Raw genomic sequence first — 17,826 nt, forward strand, 5'->3', positions numbered from 1 at the left:
TCCTCCATCCGTGGCACCCTGGTTTACAGGCCACACGGCCCCCGCCCAGCTTTCATAGATGACGTTGTAGACATCGCTACCCTCCAGGCCCTGGGTCAGTCGACTACCTCCTCGTGAGATGAATTTCCACCTCGAGTACCTTACCGACCCAAACACCAATGCTCTACTCGACAACCTCGCCACCCTTGGCCTCACAAGCTGGTCTCCACACTCATACACATCGCAGGACACACACAGGACCCCATCTTCATCTCAAGCAACCGAATCACCATCGAGACCATCTCCACCCCAGACTGGACAGACCACCGCTGCATACACTTCACAATCACTGCACCCAGCAGCCGCACCCGCGCCCCCCGCCCCCCCACAGGGAATGGAACAAAATCACTAACAAGCAACTCACCTCATCATTCGCCAAATCCCTCCCTCCTCCCTCCGACGACACCAACGCAGCGGCACGCAATCTCAACGCATGGATCACTGACTGCGCCAACACTCTAGCCTCTTTTCGGCTGACATCGGCCAAACGCATACCTAAGAAAGCCAGCTGGTTAACCACCAGAAACCAAGAATCAAAGCGTACCCACAAAATGTTTCGAGAAAAAATGGAGGAACAGCCAAACCAGCGAAGACCTCGCCTCATTCAGAGCCACAACCGCCGCCCGCCAATGAAAAATCAAGAACGCAAGGAAAGACACACTCCAGGAGCACCTCAACTCCTCTGCACACAACTCGAAAGAACTCTTCTCAGTCATCAACAAATTCACAGATCCCCCCTCTGAAGTCACCAGCATCCCCCGTCGCAGGACCTCTGCGACAGACTCGCCTCCTTTTCCCACCACAAGATCCAGGACATCTCCAACAGCTTCCTCCCGGAAAATCCAGGCACCGGAACCTGTGACCAACCCACCCCCCCAGAACCCACCCAGACCATCCACAGCTGGTCCACGCTCACCACAGAGGAAACAGTCAACATCATGAAGAGCACCCACTCCGGACCCTCCTCGAACACCTGCCCGCACCACATATAAATCAGAGCCAGCGCATCCATCGCCCCGAGCTCCGGAACACAATCAACTGCTCAATCAACACGGACACTTTCCCCGAAGCCTGGAAACATGCCAAAATATGCCCTCTCCTGAAGAAACTTTTGGCCGATCTGCGCACCAGACTCCACAACATAGGAATCCGCGGAAGAGCCCTGGAATGGATCCACTCCTTCCCCTCCGGGAGGACGCTGAGAGTCAGACTCCCGCCCTACACTACCAGATCCACAGGAGTCAACTGTGGAGTCCCCCAAGGATCCTCAGTGAGTCCCACCATGTCCAACGTATACATGGCCCCTGTCGCTGCCATCGTCAGAAGCCATGGTATGAACATCGTGTCATATGACGATGACACACATCTCATCATTTCCCTCACCAAAGACCCAGACACAGCCAAAAGGAACTTCCACTCAGGAATGGAAGCCGTTGCCACCTGGATGAGAGGAAGCTGCCTCAAGCTCAACTCTGACAAGACTGAGCTCATCATTGTCAGAAATGCCACCTCAGCTTGGGACGACTCCTGGCGACCCACATCCCTCACTGCCCCCCCTGCACCGACTGAGCATTACAAACTTATAAATCATCCTCGACTCCTCCCTATCCATGACCTGCCAGGTAAACACTGTTGCCTCCTTTTGCTGGCAAATACTCTGCGAACTTCGAAAGATCTTCAGATGGATCCCAGCTGACTTTCGCAGGACGGTCACCCACGCCTTAGTCACTAGCAAGCTTGACTACGGTAACTACCTCTATGCCGGCATCTCAACTGGGAACATCAAAAAACTACAACTCATCCAGAATGCCACTTCCAGACTCACTCTGGACCTCCCTCACCGAGAACGCATTTCCCAACACCTGAGGACCCTCGACTGGCTACCGGTCGAGAAGCGAATCACCTTCAAACTTTTCACCCACAAGTGAAAAGCCATACACAACGCAGGACCAGCCTACCTGAACCACCGCGTCTCCTTCCACACCCCGTCCAGATCCCTCCGCTCTGCCCAGATGGCCCTGACCACCATCCTTCGCATCCGCAAAACCACCGCTGGGGATGATCCTCCACCTACACTGCAGAAAAGACCTGGAACAACCCCCCCCTGCACCTCAGACAAAGCCCGTCGCTCACCATCTTCAGGAAGAACCTCAAGACGTGGCTCTTCGGATGAAGTGCCTCCCCCCCAGCACCTTGAGAGCCTCACGGGGGAGTAGCCGCGCTTTACAAATACTGATTGATTGATTGATTGATTGGTTAACAATTCTATGGTAATGGTTATTTCTCACCTCCACACCTCACACACTCCTATCAACCCTGAAATATACTCCTCTGAATCTAATTTCCTGCTCCCTTTATTATGAAGTCACTACCTTGCTTTTTAGTGCTCTGTCCCTGTTGTAATCTCTCTGTGGGATTTTAACCACAACCACCGCACACCCATCAGTTTGGTTGGTTCGTTGGCTTACCTTTTACAATTTGCTTGATTTAATTTGTGAAAGGCATGCATACAATATCCCTTTTCAGGTGTTCAGCCCTCTTTGAGCGCACCGCTAAACTACTGAAAACATATGAGGCTCCATGTTTTCCGTATGGTTTCTGGACTACTTTTTATTTTTATTTCGTAGGCAGCGGTATCTCGCTGGGCACTAGTCAAGCGCTTTGAATGACATCGGCCCTGTTACATGGATAATTGCACTTTTGCCGATACGTTTGACTGCGAGCGAACTTCTGACTCCTTTTCTGTGCCTTCACGCTTCACGGTGGCCGTCGGCTCGTTTATGTGAAAACTGTTTTACTTTTCATTTTCATTTTATGTGGCAAGAAAGGTCCGTTTAGGAGTTTACAACGCTAATAGCTCTAACTTGAGCAAATGTGAGACCTGTTTGCAGCAGTTTCAGGGCTTTTTTGTAGAGCATCAGAATGGTCAAAAGGGGGTCATTTCTGGTATTTATCTCTTGACCTGGACTTCATTGCTTAGTTTGAGATGCATTAAGGTGTCACTCAGGGTGTCAACAATTTGATAGTAGAATGTCACCCATGCTTACCCTTAAATTCTGGAAATGTCACACATGAGCAGTCTGAAAACGTGTCAGCTACGAGCTATAACTTGCACTTAAGTGGTGCAGGGTTAATATATTCTTCAGTCACATTACTTCACGGTGGTGGCAGGTCTCATAAAGGAACCTAGGATTACCTATATGGAAATATTTTTGCTCTGATCTATCAGTTCTGTGAAACAGAAAATTAAGTTTACCAAAAAATCATACCAGAGACTCCTGACCCCACTGATATATATTATTATGATAAAAAGATTATGAAACTAGTACTGAGGGGTGTTTAATCATTGTCACCTGTTGTTTAATGCCCTTAGGGTCTGATTACGAGCCACACAGTGCATGATCTCCCTCCGACTAGTGTTTTTGCACCCAATTCTCCCAAGTGCGGGAGCACCAGGCCCACTGTGGCCGGTAAAATTGCTACATTCCCTGTTCCTGTCCGACTTCTTTCGACAGCAAGGGAGGAGCATATAGAGGAGGTGCTAAATGGGCGCGTTAAATACCTTGGAGTAAGGAATACCTGCAGAATTCTCCAATATCTGTGAAGTTATTCCCCATTCCGAAGGGTCAAACTTGTAACAGATTGAATACCATGTGGAGATACTGGCGAGTGACAATAATTCCAGCTGTCAGGAATCTCTTTATGGATTTTCCAACTTTTTGCAATCAGGGACCTAGGCTCTTAAGTAAGTTTTGTAATTTTTATTATTCAAAGATAAAAACAATCCATAAAATTATCAATCACTACTTATCATTTGCTGATCAAACTGGCAGCACGCCTGCAAATAAATGTTTTCTGCTTTACTTGTAGTCATATGTGAATAGATGCACTTCCAGATATTGATTTTATAAGATCCATACTTTACATGAAGGATCGTTTTGTCAATAGAACAGCAACTTGATAACTTGTCTATAGGAAAAACTGATTTTTATTGAGCTAAATATCTCTTAATATCTCTTGACCAGTTTCCATTATACCTAATTAGCACATCATGGTCAATTTCCATTAACAAGCTGGCCTGTCATGTCATATCCCCACCCCTCTCTGTGCCCCCTCTCCCTTCTTCTGCACTAACCCTACTATGGGTGTCACTTTGCTTTGTTTTGCAGCCAGTCTATATACATTGGTATTGAAAGTCCTTCTCTGTACCCACATCACTGACACAAAAAAATTAAAAAATATAAAACGTGTACATCATGCACTACAATTACACTCCCTCCCCAGCAGCACAATGCAAGAAAACTCTAAGAAGCATGAAAAACCATTTGCTAAAAATTTAAATATAAACACGGCCTCGCCATCGCCATCTACAGCATAAAGTGAAAAAAAGTATTTGCAAATTATATTGACATCATCAAACATAGTAGGGGGTCGTATTTATTGTTTGGCGGGCACAATTATCTTTCTAAATGAGTCAGATATCCTGTCCACCATATTACGAGTGATATAGGCTATATTGTACTTTTAATGCTGCGGGGTGAGATCCGCCACATTTGTGACAGAGTATTCCATTCACCGAACTGTAAATACAACCCTTGACCCTGTAACATCATTAATCGTTAACTGCTGACCCACCAGCTGACTGACACAGATATTCCCACAAGGCAGGTCAGTACAGCCCATAGAATAACACGAGACACTGTTGTAGGAAAGTACCATCTTGCCTGGCATGTTAACCCCATTTTTACTGTATATATGTTTGTTTTTGCCTTTGTCACTGGGATCCTGCTAGGCAGTGTTTATGCTCTCTCTGCTTTTAAAATTGTCACTGCAGGCTAGTGACTAATTTGACCAATTCTGATTGGCACACTGGACCACCCTTATAATTCCCTAGTATATGGTACCTAGGTACCCAGGTTATTGGGGTTCCAGGAGATCCCTATGGGCTGCAGCATTTCTTTTGCCACCCATAGGGAGTTCAGACAATTCTTACACAGGACTGCCACTGCAGCCTGAGTGAAATAACGTCCACGTTATTTCACAGCCATTTTACACTGCACTTAAGTAACTTATAAGTCACCTATATGTCTAACCTTCACTTAGTGAAGGTTAGGTGCAAAGTTACTTAATGTGTGGGCACCCTGGCACTAGGCAAGGTGCCCCCACATTGTCCAGGGCTATTTCCCCGGACTTTGTAAGTGCGGTACACCATTACACGTGTGCACTACATATAGGTCAATACCTATATGTAGCGTCACCATGGTAACTCCGAACATGGTCATGTAACATGTCTAGGATCATGGAATTGTCACCCTAATGCCATTCTGGTATTGGGGGGGACAATACCATGCATCCCCGGGTCTCCAGCATAGAGCCCGGGTACTGCCAAACTAACTTTCGGGGGTTTTCTCAGCAGCTACCGCCGCTGCCAACCATCAGACAGGTTTCTGCCCCCCTGGGGCCTGGGCAGCCTGGTCCCAGGAAGGCAATACAAAGGATTTCCTCTGAGGGAGGGTGTTACACCCTCTCACTTTGGAAATAGGTGTGAAGGGCCTGGGAGGAGTAGCCTCTCCTGGCCTCTGGAAATGCTTTGAAGGGCACAGATGGTGCCCTCCTTGCATAAGCCAGTCTACACCGGTTCAGGGATCCCCCCAGCCCTACTCTGGCGCGAAACTGGACAAAGGAAAGGGGAGTGACCACTCCCCTGACCAGCACCTCCCAGGGGAGGTGCCCAGAGCTCCTCCAGTGTGTCCCAGACCTCTGCTATCTTGGATGCAGAGGTGTGAGGGCACAATGGACACCTCTGAGTGGCCAGTGCCAGCAGGTGACATCAGAGACCCCTCCTGAGAGGTGCTTACCTTTCTCTGTAGCCAATCCTCCTCTGAGGGCTATTTAGGGTCTCTCCTGTGGGTATCTCACCAGATAACGAATGCAAGAGCTCACCAGAGTTCCTCTGCACTTCCCTCATCAACTTCTGCCAAGGATCGACCGCTGACTGCTCCAGGACGCCTGCAAAACTGCAACAAAGTAGCAAGAAGACTACCAGCAACATTGTAGCGCCTCATCCTGATGGCTGGTGGTGCATGCTCTGAGGGCTGTCTGCCTTCACCCTGCACTGGAAGCCAAGAAGAAATCTCCCGTGGGTCGACGGAATCTTCCCCCTGCCAATGCAGGCACCAAACCTCTGCATCACCAGTCCTCTGGGTCCCCTCTCATCCTGACGAGCGTGGTCCCTGGAACAGAGGAGCTGGGTCTAAGTGTCCCCAACAGTCCAGTGGCCCTTCTGTCCAAATTTGGTGGAGGTAAGTCCTTGCCTCCCCACGCCAGACAGTAATCCTGTGTACTGCGTGAACTGCAGCTGCTAGAGCTTCTGTGCACTTTTGCAAGACTTCCTTCGTGCACAACCTACCCCAGGTCCCCAGCACTCCGTCCAGCATTGCCCAACTCGCTGAGTTGGACTCTGACTCCGTGGGACCCCCTTTTGTTGTGCTGAGTCGACCGTCATGCTCAGATCTTCTGAACACCTGTTCAGGTGCTTCTGCGGGTGCTGCCTGCTTCTGCGTGGGCGCTTTGTGTTGCTGAGCGTCCCCTCTGTCTCCTCTTCTAAGGAGAGACCTCCTGGTCCTTCCGGGGCCCTGGCAGCGCCCAAAACCTTTAACCGTGACTCTTGCAGCTAGCAGGCTTGCTTGTGGTCTTTCTGCATGAAAATAACTCGTCATCCTCCAGCACGCCATGGGACATCTTCTGACGAAAGGAGAAGTTCCTGGCACCTCCCGTTGTTGCAGAATCTTCAGCTTCATCCACCCAGAGGCAGCCCTTTTGCACCTTCATCCGGGGTTTAGTGGGCTCCTTCCCCCCTCCGGACACTTGCGTGACTCTTGGACTTGGTCCCCTTCCTTTACAGGTCCTCAGGTCCAAGAATCCGTCTTCAGTGCTTTGCAGTCAGTTGTTGTCCTTGCAGAATCCCCTATCTCGACTTTACTGTCTTTCTAGGGTAATTGGGTAACATTACTCCTACTATTCAGGGTCTTGGGGTGGGGTATCTTGGACACCCTTAGTGTTTTCTTACACTCCCAGTGACCCTCTACACACTACACTAGGCCTGGGGTCCATTCGTGGTTCGCATTCCACTTTTGGAGTATATGGTTTGTGTTGCCCCTAGGCCTATTGTCTCCTATTGCATTCTATTGTGTCCTACAGTGTTTGCACTACTTTTCTAACTGTTTACTTGCCTGATTTTGGTTTGTGTATATATTTTGTGTATATTACTTACCTCCTAAGGGAGTATATCCTCTGAGATACTTTTGGCATATTGTCACTAAAATAAAGTAGCTTTTTTTTTAGTAACTCTGAGTATTGGGTTTCATATGATATAGTGCTAAGTGATATAAGTGGAATAGTAGGAGCTTTGCATGTCTCCTAGTTCATCCTTAGCTGCTCTGCTATAGCTACCTCTATCAGCCTAAGCTGCTATAACACTACTAATCTACTAATAAGGGATAACTTGACCTGCACAAGGTGTAAGTACCACTAGGTACCCACTATAAGCCAAGCAAGCCTCCTACAACTGTAAAATGTCCTACCTTCTGTAGCACAGAGAAAAACGTCTATGCTTTTTGCACTGAAAACCCCTAAATAAACTTTACACCATTTTCGAACAATTTCTTTGCTCGTGGCAATATTGAAGGTGCCTTTTTATTACATTTGAACAAAGAAACCTATTTTGCATTATCTTTTGCACAGAAAAATCCCTTCTGTCGAAAGAGAAATTTCCAAAGGATATCAAAATGTTCAAGCAGGGGCAAAATGACAAAAATCCACCCTTCAATTCTGGCACGAAGAGGTTTTTGCCGATGAAAGTAATTTTGTTAAGTCTCCAACAGGGAGTGTGAACATTGTGGCATATGCTGTTGTCATTGTTGTCTTCTGACTGTGTGAATATTTATGTGATGATGATGGCAGTGGTTATTTGTTAGAGTGTGGTTAGAAATTTGCATGGTGGTGATGATGACGCTGTAGGTGATTATGTTAAAATTTTGAAGGTGGTTGAACATTTGTACGGTGGTGATAGTGACCAGGCGTTGTTGGTAACTCTCTAAAGTTCTTCAGGGTGACTGCACATTTGTAGGGTGGGGATAATGGTGAAGCAGATGGTGGTGATTATTTTCTGGTCTTCAAGGTGGTTGGACATTTGTATAGTAGGGATAATGGCCATAGGGGCAATGATTATGATTTAAAGGTCTTCCAGTTTGTTGGATATTTGTAGAATGGCTATAGTCACCACAGAGGTGGTGGTTGTTTAGAGGTCCTTAGAGAAGTTGGGTATTCTTACAATGGTGATAATGACTATGGAAGAGGCGATTATTATGTAAACATTTTCAGGGTGGTTGGACATGCTTATGGCAGTGATTAGTGACCACAATGGTTGTGGTAATTATCGGATGTCAGTGTGGTTGGGCATTTATATGGTGGTGATGATGACAATGGAAGCAGCAATTAATATTCAAAGGTCTTCGAGGTGGTTGAAAATTTGTTTGGTGGTGCTAGTGACCACAGTGCTGGTGTTTATTTACAGGTCTTCAGGGTCATTACACATTCATATGGTGGCAACAGCGACCATAGAGTTGGTGGTTATTATTTTAACGTTTAGAAGTGGTTGGACGTTTGCATGTTGGTTATGTTAAACCATTGAAGTGCTGGTTATTATTTAAAGGACTTTGGGGTGGTTGTACATTCACACATTGTTGACAGTGACCACAGAAGTAGTGATTGATAAAGTTCTGCGGGAGGGTTGGAAAGGTGTATGGTGACCATGTTTCTTCTTACTCCTGCCTTCTTCTCCACAGTATTGGGAAAGTGGTGGCCAGCCTCATCATTTCTCTGGTCCTTGTCATCAATATGTACTTTGTGGTGGTCTACATCCAGGAGCTGGGAAGCATCGCCTACTACATCCCTGCTGGATTCATCCTCTTCTTCTACCTGATTTTCAACATCTACCTGGTATGAGATGTTAATGTGTGGGGTGTGTTGGACTTGAGTGGTACCTATTCATGTAATTACCCTAATTCTGTCCTGCAGTGAGAAATTGACAAAGGTCATTCTCTCACCTTTGCGTTTTACATGCCCATTGATGGCATGGCAACAATATATGTGTATTCCAATATCTTTTTATGGGTGTCTCACTTGTTGCTTATGATTCATGTGAGTGTACGTAAGTTATTTGACTATCAATCACTATCTATTTTATTTGCACAGCATTCTCTTTGCCCATATGCAAGGATGCAACTTGATGCCTAATAAAATATACCAATAGCATGCAAATAGGGAGGTTTATGTCAGTAATAAAACAAATAAAACCTAGTAAATGAAATGGTTAAGCTAGATGTACGTGAGACTTACACCACTCCATGAGCAATCAGACAGTCAAGAGTCACCACTGAATATCAAAGGTGGTTGTGGCAAAGGTGAAATCTATGACCTTGCCACTTTTCTAAGCATTGAGAAAGACGATGCAGAACAGACAAACAGAGAGAAGAATAGTTTAAGTACCTCCAGGTGTAACTATCAGGATTACCTGCAACCAGTCGATTAGTGTGTTTACCTCTCCCTAGTCCAACCTTAAATAATACTGAAAACCCACAAAAGTTATATCCTTTTAGATCACTGGTGGTTGGGGAAAATGCGTGGGATCTAAATTCAACCACTAGATTAAGGTTTTTCATGTGGCCAGCACTCTAGGCATTGTGGTGCCCCTACATAAGGTAGTCCTCTCCTCTAATATTGTGAGGTTTGTAGGCCTAAAGATGGCCCTGGCATGTGTTGGGGCAGAGTGGGATGTTGTGGGCACTCTAACAATTTCTGGCACAAAGTGTCCCCTGAGTGTATTGTGGACAAATTGGGCATCATTGCAGCCTCGGCATAAGGTGATTCTCACTGTCTTAATGTTGACATCATTGGTACAAGTATGACCTTTTAGGTGTAGTAGAGACCGTCTCTGGCATAATGTTACCTCAACAGGGGTAACCCTCCCTAGCACCGGCACACAACCAGGCTGCTGCTTGGCATACACACACGTTTGTACCATAGAGCAAGGGTGTCTGCATGAGTTTAGCAAGGCTTTGTACTGGAAGGAAACATTTCCAATATAAATTACTATGCCTAGACAAACTGCAAAACTGTTCCTACTTTGTATGTGTGCTGGACAGTGCAGCCCATATGCAAAGTCAGAAAAGAAAGGAGAAATAAAAGTATCTCTCCTTCTGGCCCCTGCTTCAAAGTGCTGCTATCTTGTACAAAACCATGTCTATTGTTAATAGATAGTGTTTTTACATCAAAAAGCATGGGTGGTAGCATAGGAGCACCCATGTACTGCCCATTTAATGCCCCTCTGATGCTCTGCGTTGCTTTGCATTACTTTTAGGAAACTTTCCTTGTATTGTGCTGGAAATTAAATCCAACAAAAACATTTTTGCACCTCAAGCCCAGCACAAAAGGTTTGTAAATCTGGCCTCAAGTTGAAACCAAAAGATTGCACTTGGGCAGCCAGTGGGAAAATGTAGATATTGAAAAGGATGGATCCCAGGGACGAGTCCTGAGAAGCACCACATGACTATGAATGACCTGAATTTAAACAGAAGCAAACAAACAGAAATGAGGGACAGAATGTGGAACTAATCAAACATTCACCCTCAGTCACAGATCTGGGTTTAATCCATCAATTCTTTTGCTCACCATGCCACCCCAGTTTGGACCCAGCCATATATAAATCAGTCTTGACCCAGCCATATGTAAATCAGATCGGTCAGGGCTACTCCAGCCCGAACCAGGCCAGGTCCTCCATGGACTGGAAACAAGTATCCTCGGACCGGTTTCAGGGTATCACGAGCAAGCCTTCCTATAGACAACTAGTTGAAAGAGTGGGAAATCATGATGAAATTTGCTGGCAGATCAGGCAGGGTAAGGGCAACAGAGTGTCTTTAAGTAAGAACATTCTAAGGTGATTGGTGGCAGGCAACAAGTTTGACTATATTGTGCTTAGGCTGGAAACCAGATGGAGATTAAGATGTGAGGTGGGTAGGAATCCAAAATAGAACCTGTGTTGGTGGAAAGGAGAGTATGAATTACATTGTCAGAAAGAGGATCGAAGAAAGAAAGCAAGGTAGTCCCTCAGGGCTAGTTCTGCCTTGAAGAATAAGACAGGGATTTATTTATTTTTGTATTTTATGGAGGCTCAATAGAATGCTTTAGCTGCAGGGTGACCACTTCTTACAGTCGCACTTGGTGGTTGGTGGTTTAGAATGTAAAGGGGTGGAAGTGTGTGTACAATGATTCACCTGTAATTTGCACTGTGCAATAGTATTAAGGGCTCTCAGTATCCACATGTTGAAAGAGATGGCAGATACGAAGAGGTCCATTTGGTAAGTTAAGGGAATGGAGTAGAGTGCCGAGATCAGGTTAGTAGAGTAACTCTGGGACCAAGGTCTACACCATGTTGTGAGATTTTTGGCCACCATGGGTTTTGGGGCAGGTGAAGTTGGTAATAGAAAAGCAATGGCTAAATGATTAGTCCATCCCAGAGGAATAGGGGTTCTGCAATAATGGAAGGGTGGTTACAGAAGGGGGGATCTAGAGGATGTCCGTCCCTGTGGGTGGGGGCTTCAGAAGAAGAGGAAGCCCAAGTGTTGAGGCTAAGTCTTTAAAGTGGTAGTGTCAGAGCTATCTGCGGGATCTAACATGCACATAAGAATGTGTTTTAGGTAACCTGGCATGCGCTAAGAATGTGTTGGTAGAATGTCATGATATTATGTATTCAATGCATCTTATGAGAACGGTCTGGTACTGGGTCGCAGCTTGTGGAGCCCAGATGTTCATACTGACCATATTTACGTATAATGTCAGAATAGTTGTATGTATGTAAATCCTGTTTAGTCTATGAATGTGGTGATTAATCATACTCACCTTTGTTTTATAGTGTCAGATTAATTTGTCTGCAGGAGATCTATAACATACCATAGTTAACTTTGATATGTGAATTAGTCATTCTGTGTCCCTGTGAATTAGTAGATTTTCATATTTACCTTGTTTTGCTTATTAAGGATCTTCATAATCTTGGTTGATAGTGTTTTGCTGTACAGTTGAGCAACATGTAACATGTTACAGCTCAGCCTTTCTTTCTCACTTCGCCGAGAGAACCCATATTCAAATGGACAAAGTGTAAGAAAGTGTTCTGTCATTATGCTAGAGTATGTGGCACTTCCCTGAGTGCTGAGAGGAAAACGTCACTACTTCTACATTGTCTCAGACCAGAATGACAGGGTGTTTTTGATCATCTTCCACATTTGAGCAATAAAGAGTCAGCCAGTCTTAATGAGTATGATATTTGTATGAAAAAACTTGACCTCCATTACTTACCCAAAGATAACTCAATACTTGAGAGGTACCACTTTGGTAAGAAACTACATAAGAACGTTGAGACGATTGAACGTTTTTTCACTGATTTTCAAAAATTACCCTTCTTGTGTAAATATGGTACCTTGCAAGGAGAAAGGATAGATGGTCAAGTTATTATGAGTTACAACACAGAAAGGGTGAGAAATAAGTTATGCCCAAAAAACCCAATCCTGATCTTACTGAAGTATTGTTTCTAACACAGAAAATCAATCATTTAATGGCATGTGTGGAGGAGATCAAACAACATGATGGGCATGTTGAAAAAGTACAAAGCATTAAAAAAAAACTTCTACAGAGAGGGACAGAAAGGAAGGTACACATAAATGTTACAGGACTGGGAGTATTGAACACTTTGCTGACAATATATAATGTCCAGCTTAGAATGTGACAGTCAGAACATGTGAAAAGAAAGGACATTATGCGAAAAAGTGTAGAATAAAAGGGTACAAAGAAGGAATCAGAGAGATTGAAATTGAGAACGAGACCTCATGTAATGATTTTTATTGTGGAGAAATCGTATTGCAAATGATGGTCGGAACACAAATATTCCCAGGGATGTGGCCAAAGTTTCAGGTGCAGATGTAGAAATGCTTTTTGATTTTGGTGCTAAGATAACTAATTCCCAAAATGATCTACCAAAGGAAGTTGAAGAATACCACCATGCTTTTCAAACCAGATACATGAGCATCAGCATATGGGGCATACCTATAAAACTAGAAGGATATTTTAATAGTAAGTTAGAATTTCATGGGAGATACACCACAGAGAAAATGTACGTTTTCTCTAAAGTTGATAGCATTGTTAGCTGAATCCATAAAAAAGAAATGTGTCTGATCTTAGATCCCAATAGTCACCCGCCTAAGACACTTAGAGAAAGTCAGTAAGGTGAGGTGTGATAAAGACTTCACCGAACACACAACCATTTGCATTTTTAGTGAATTCCTTGAGGTGTTTAGGGATGAATTAGAAAGTATCAGAGTTTTTTCCCATAAGATTGTGTTGAAAGATGATGCTGTTCTAGTGTTGAGTAAAGTAAGAAATGTCTTGGTAGCAGTACAGAATGCCATGCTAGTGGAGTTAGAGACACTGAAGGAGATAGGCATCATAGAGTAGGTGGAGGCAAGAGTGGCTGGCCGATATGGTGGTGGCATGCAAATCCTCACGTGAAGTGAGACTATGTATCAATATCAGAGGATTAAACAAGTGTGTTAAAGGCCACAGGTATCTGCTCCAAAGTGTATCAGAATTAGTATCCTCTATAAAAGGTGGCAGAATATTTCTGATGTTGGATTTAATCCCTGCATTTCATCAAATAAACATCACAAGTGCCCAAAGAACTCATAGCATTTGTTACTCCTTTAGCAGTATTCATAAAAAATGCCCTTTTGTCTTATTGTGGCAGCTTAATTTTTCCAAAGAGCAATGGAACATGTGCTGAAGGGAATCCAGGGCATCAAAATTCATCAGGAGGTTGTTTTGATATATGGAAGTTCTACTGAAGAGAAACTCAGGCAAATTCTCACTAGATTTAGGGATAAAGGTCTCACATTGAAAAGTTCTAAATATAACTTTAAATGGCAAGAACTAATTTACCTTAAGGATTTGATTACAGCTAAAGTTGATTAAGTGAGGACAATAAGTGAGTTACCAAGTTCAGAGAGCAAAGATTAACTGATGAAGTTTCTGGGGATGCCTAAATATTATAATAAGTTTGTTCCCAGATTTGTTGATCATACAAAGCATAAGAGATTGTTCTTAAAAGATTTTAGATTTGAGTGGGTAAGAGAGCGAAGATGAATTTTCTGGCACAAAGAACTATTATGTTTTACTCTAGGAGCTTGAGAAGAGCTACATTAAAATATTACATCATCAAGAAAAACGCCTTATGCATATTCTGGGCAGTGACGAAAAAAAAAATTAATTAGGGGTGGCATATTTGCAATAAGACTGATCACAAGTGTTTGTTAGGAAATACATTGGTGTTATTTCAAGAAGAATACCTAGTTGGGCCACAGCATTACAGTATTTTAACTTTACAGTGGAATACATAAGATTAGCATGTAATTGTGTAACCAATTGCTTATCTAGTCTGGCTGGAGTTAGTCATGATGAGGTAGAAGACGAAGATGATAGTGAATTTAGTGAGGATATCAAAGTATGTAAAATCTTGGAGGGTGTAATGAGTGAAGAAAAATGGAAAGAAGCGATACGCAAAGATGAAGTGCAATTGGAAGTGACAAATAAAATAAAAAAAGGTTGGAGAAATAAAGGGGAATGCAGCCAACAGTGTGAAAAACTTTAGGAGGTAAGAAACAAAATGGCTGAGCAGGATGGGTTGATATTACAGAGGATCTAAATTAGTTGGTGCTGTCAGAGATAAGTTTATAAGTGTGGCACATCAGGGACACCTTGGTATCAGTAAAACTAAGACCAGATTGACATTGAATTATCGGTGGCCAGGAATGGGTATTCAAGTGGAAAGAACAGTTACAGAATGCATAGAATGTCTACAAAGTGACACAAGTTGCAAGCCAAGAACACAGCCTATGAGAACTAGGAGTGCACCTGAAGAGCTGTGGCACGATGTAGTGATGGATATTCTAGGACCTTTAGCTAGGAGAAAAGGCAACATATATATAACTGTGTTGTTCGATATGGCTCTAAATGGCCAGAGGTTTGTATAGTCAATAATGTTGGTAGAAGGACAGTGATTACATTATTCAGTGAAGTTTTCAGGAGAGGGGCTACCGAAAATAATCCTAACCGACAATGGAGTGGAACTAGTGTCTAAAGAGATGGAAGATTTCTTAAAGGAGATTAATATAAGACATAAGAAGTGTGTTCTGCATCACCCAGAGGCTGATGGTATGGTTGAACTGTTTAATAGTGTTCTCACTGAGAATATTCAGCTATCTAAAACATGTGTTAAAAATTGGAAGCAGTCACTTTTGCTGAGGTTAGACGCATATAGATTGCCCCCACATTCAGGCATAGAGTTATTTTGAACTGCTCAAGCGAAGGAAACCTAATTCAATGTTATGTCCCTCATGGATGAATGAGAAGTGTGGGAATAAAGGATTGAATGATTTCTGGAGAGAGAGAGAGTGGAAGGTTGAAGATAATTCAATGATTTTTTTTTTTGGCATGAAACGAGTTGTAAAAGTAACAGAGCTGGGAGTGGGTGATATGGTCAGATTAAAGAACCTTAAAGGATTGAAAGATGGGTCCAAATACTCCAAACCTGTGTGATCAAATTATTTACAATTGCAGTAAAGACACAGGATTTGAGAACTTGACATCGTAGCAGGGCTGTGGTTGCAGAGAATGAAAGATCTGATGTTGTTGTGAAGTATGCTTAAGGTTTTGAAGAGGATGAGAAGGCTCAGACAGGTGTGGAACCAAAGAAAGGTGTTAGAGTTGTAAAAACTCCAACATTCTTAAAACACTATTGCTTGAGCAACAAAGCTACCCTTATTCCAAGTTGTTCCAGTACTCTTGTAGTACTTGTAATGATTAACAATGAAAGAGTAGAAATGTATAGAAAATGTACTGTTAGTTTTGTTATTTTGTAAGTGTTGTTTCTTTATGTAGACCAATTGATCACACACCTGTGCATGTGCCATTTTAAGTTATTGTATAAAGGGTAGATTTATGGCATCTGGCATGCACTTACAAATGTTTTGAGGTAACCATGCTCTAAGGATGTGTTGGCAGAACTTTCAGATGTTGTGTATTCCACACATCTTATGAAGCTGGGCCACTACTGGTTGCAGCTTGTGGATACCAGATGTGGATGTGGTGTCTGAGGCATAAAACATAATGTTCCTGTTTTGGGGACTATTGAAGGATTTAACACTAGCCTCAATGTCAAAGTGGAAAATCAGGTCTGCTAGAATCAGAGCATAGCCAGTGCAAGAATAAAGGGAGCTAGCAGGGTCAGGAGCTTAGCAGAGAAATTATCTTTAAGACCGGTGGGCGGTAAATCAGAGCCCCAGCAAGTGAGAAGGTAGAGCTAAGTTGAGCATAAATACCAATGTCTACAAGTGGATAATGAAAAGTTAGGGTGTTATCACACAGCTAATAGATGATCGGGTAACGACGGCAAGGCCACCACCCCCCCTCCCAGTGTGTTTCTGGCCAGACAAGGCATAACCCAGTGGCCCTGTTGTTGCAATATCCAGGGTGAGGCGCCATGTAGCCACGTCTCAGTCAAAAATAAAACATCAGGTTGAGCAGAGGTGATAAAATTGAAGAGATCAATTTGGTGTTTGGAAAAAGCTCTGCATTTAGTAAGGTAGCAGTTAGAAGGAGAGGAGTTGATATTGACAATAGGCTTTCCTTCCCCCCTCCATATTACATCGCTTGCAGGGGTGTGTTTTTTGTTGCTACGTTCTTTGAAGGAGACATTAGATAAAAATAAAGATAAATATTTATTGATTGATTGATTAAAATCTTACAGTACCACAGTTACTCAAATCCAACATTTTTCCAAAAATCATTCCATAAGGAAATAATTTTCAAACAACAATTTTCAGGCATCGGCCGGAGCTTTCTTAAGTGCATTCCAATATTATCTAAAGTGCAAATATAATATAAAAACACATTCTGCCAAAGAAAATCAATAAAGCCCCATTATAAAACCAGTTTTTACAATGCAATCATTGTTAATCCTAACCTTTTTTTCAGAGCAAATTATTCTCCACTATTATTCAATTTTTTCGGCTCTGCAACTAATAACGTAGTAAAATTACAATTCAACAAGGTGTCGGTTGACTTGCAATATGCCATCACAGCCTGCCTACATGTCCAAAGTCCACGCTGGTTAAAAAGTATATTCAGGAGCTCCATTCTTTCATTAGAGTCATTAGAGTTTGCCCCGCTTGCATCGTGGTAAACTATTGTACACGCAACAATCATGTCACGTCTTGATTATGATAATGCTTTGTTTCTAGCCCTTGCTGGCTATTTGATTAAACATCTGCAAACTGAACAAAATGCCGCCACTAGATTGATCCTGAATGTGCCAAGACACCACGTATTATTGGCTCGTCCCAAAGACTTACACTGGCCCCCGATTGAGAAACTGATCATCTTCAAAGCTCTGGCCATTGCTTATCGCTCCTTTCACAGGGTGGCTCCTAATTACTTACGTAAAAGGCTTGTTCCTTATAAGCCACCTCATGAGCTTAGATCTAGGGATGACCTTTTGATTACCACTCCCAGGTTCTGCCATAAGACCAAGGGTGGGCGTTCTTTCACCTATCTAGCCATAAAGGCATGAAATGAGTCCCCTCTATTCCTGAGTCACATCTCTAATGAGTGCCAATTTTGGAAACA

General features: G+C 43.4%; 1 protein-coding gene across 1 annotated transcript in view; it reads left to right on the forward strand.

The window, feature by feature from the left end:
- The window catches only part of SLC11A1 (solute carrier family 11 member 1), a 141,395-nt gene that overhangs the window by 110,995 nt on the left and 12,574 nt on the right, over nucleotides 1–17,826 (forward strand). The window contains exon 14 of the mRNA XM_069227100.1: nucleotides 8,886–9,039. Within this exon, the coding sequence (XP_069083201.1) occupies nucleotides 8,886–9,039 (154 nt within the window). The remainder of the gene's footprint in view (nucleotides 1–8,885; nucleotides 9,040–17,826) is intronic.

Source organism: Pleurodeles waltl, chromosome 3_2 (assembly GCF_031143425.1).
Source record: "Pleurodeles waltl isolate 20211129_DDA chromosome 3_2, aPleWal1.hap1.20221129, whole genome shotgun sequence".
Lineage (NCBI taxonomy): Eukaryota > Metazoa > Chordata > Amphibia > Caudata > Salamandridae > Pleurodeles > Pleurodeles waltl.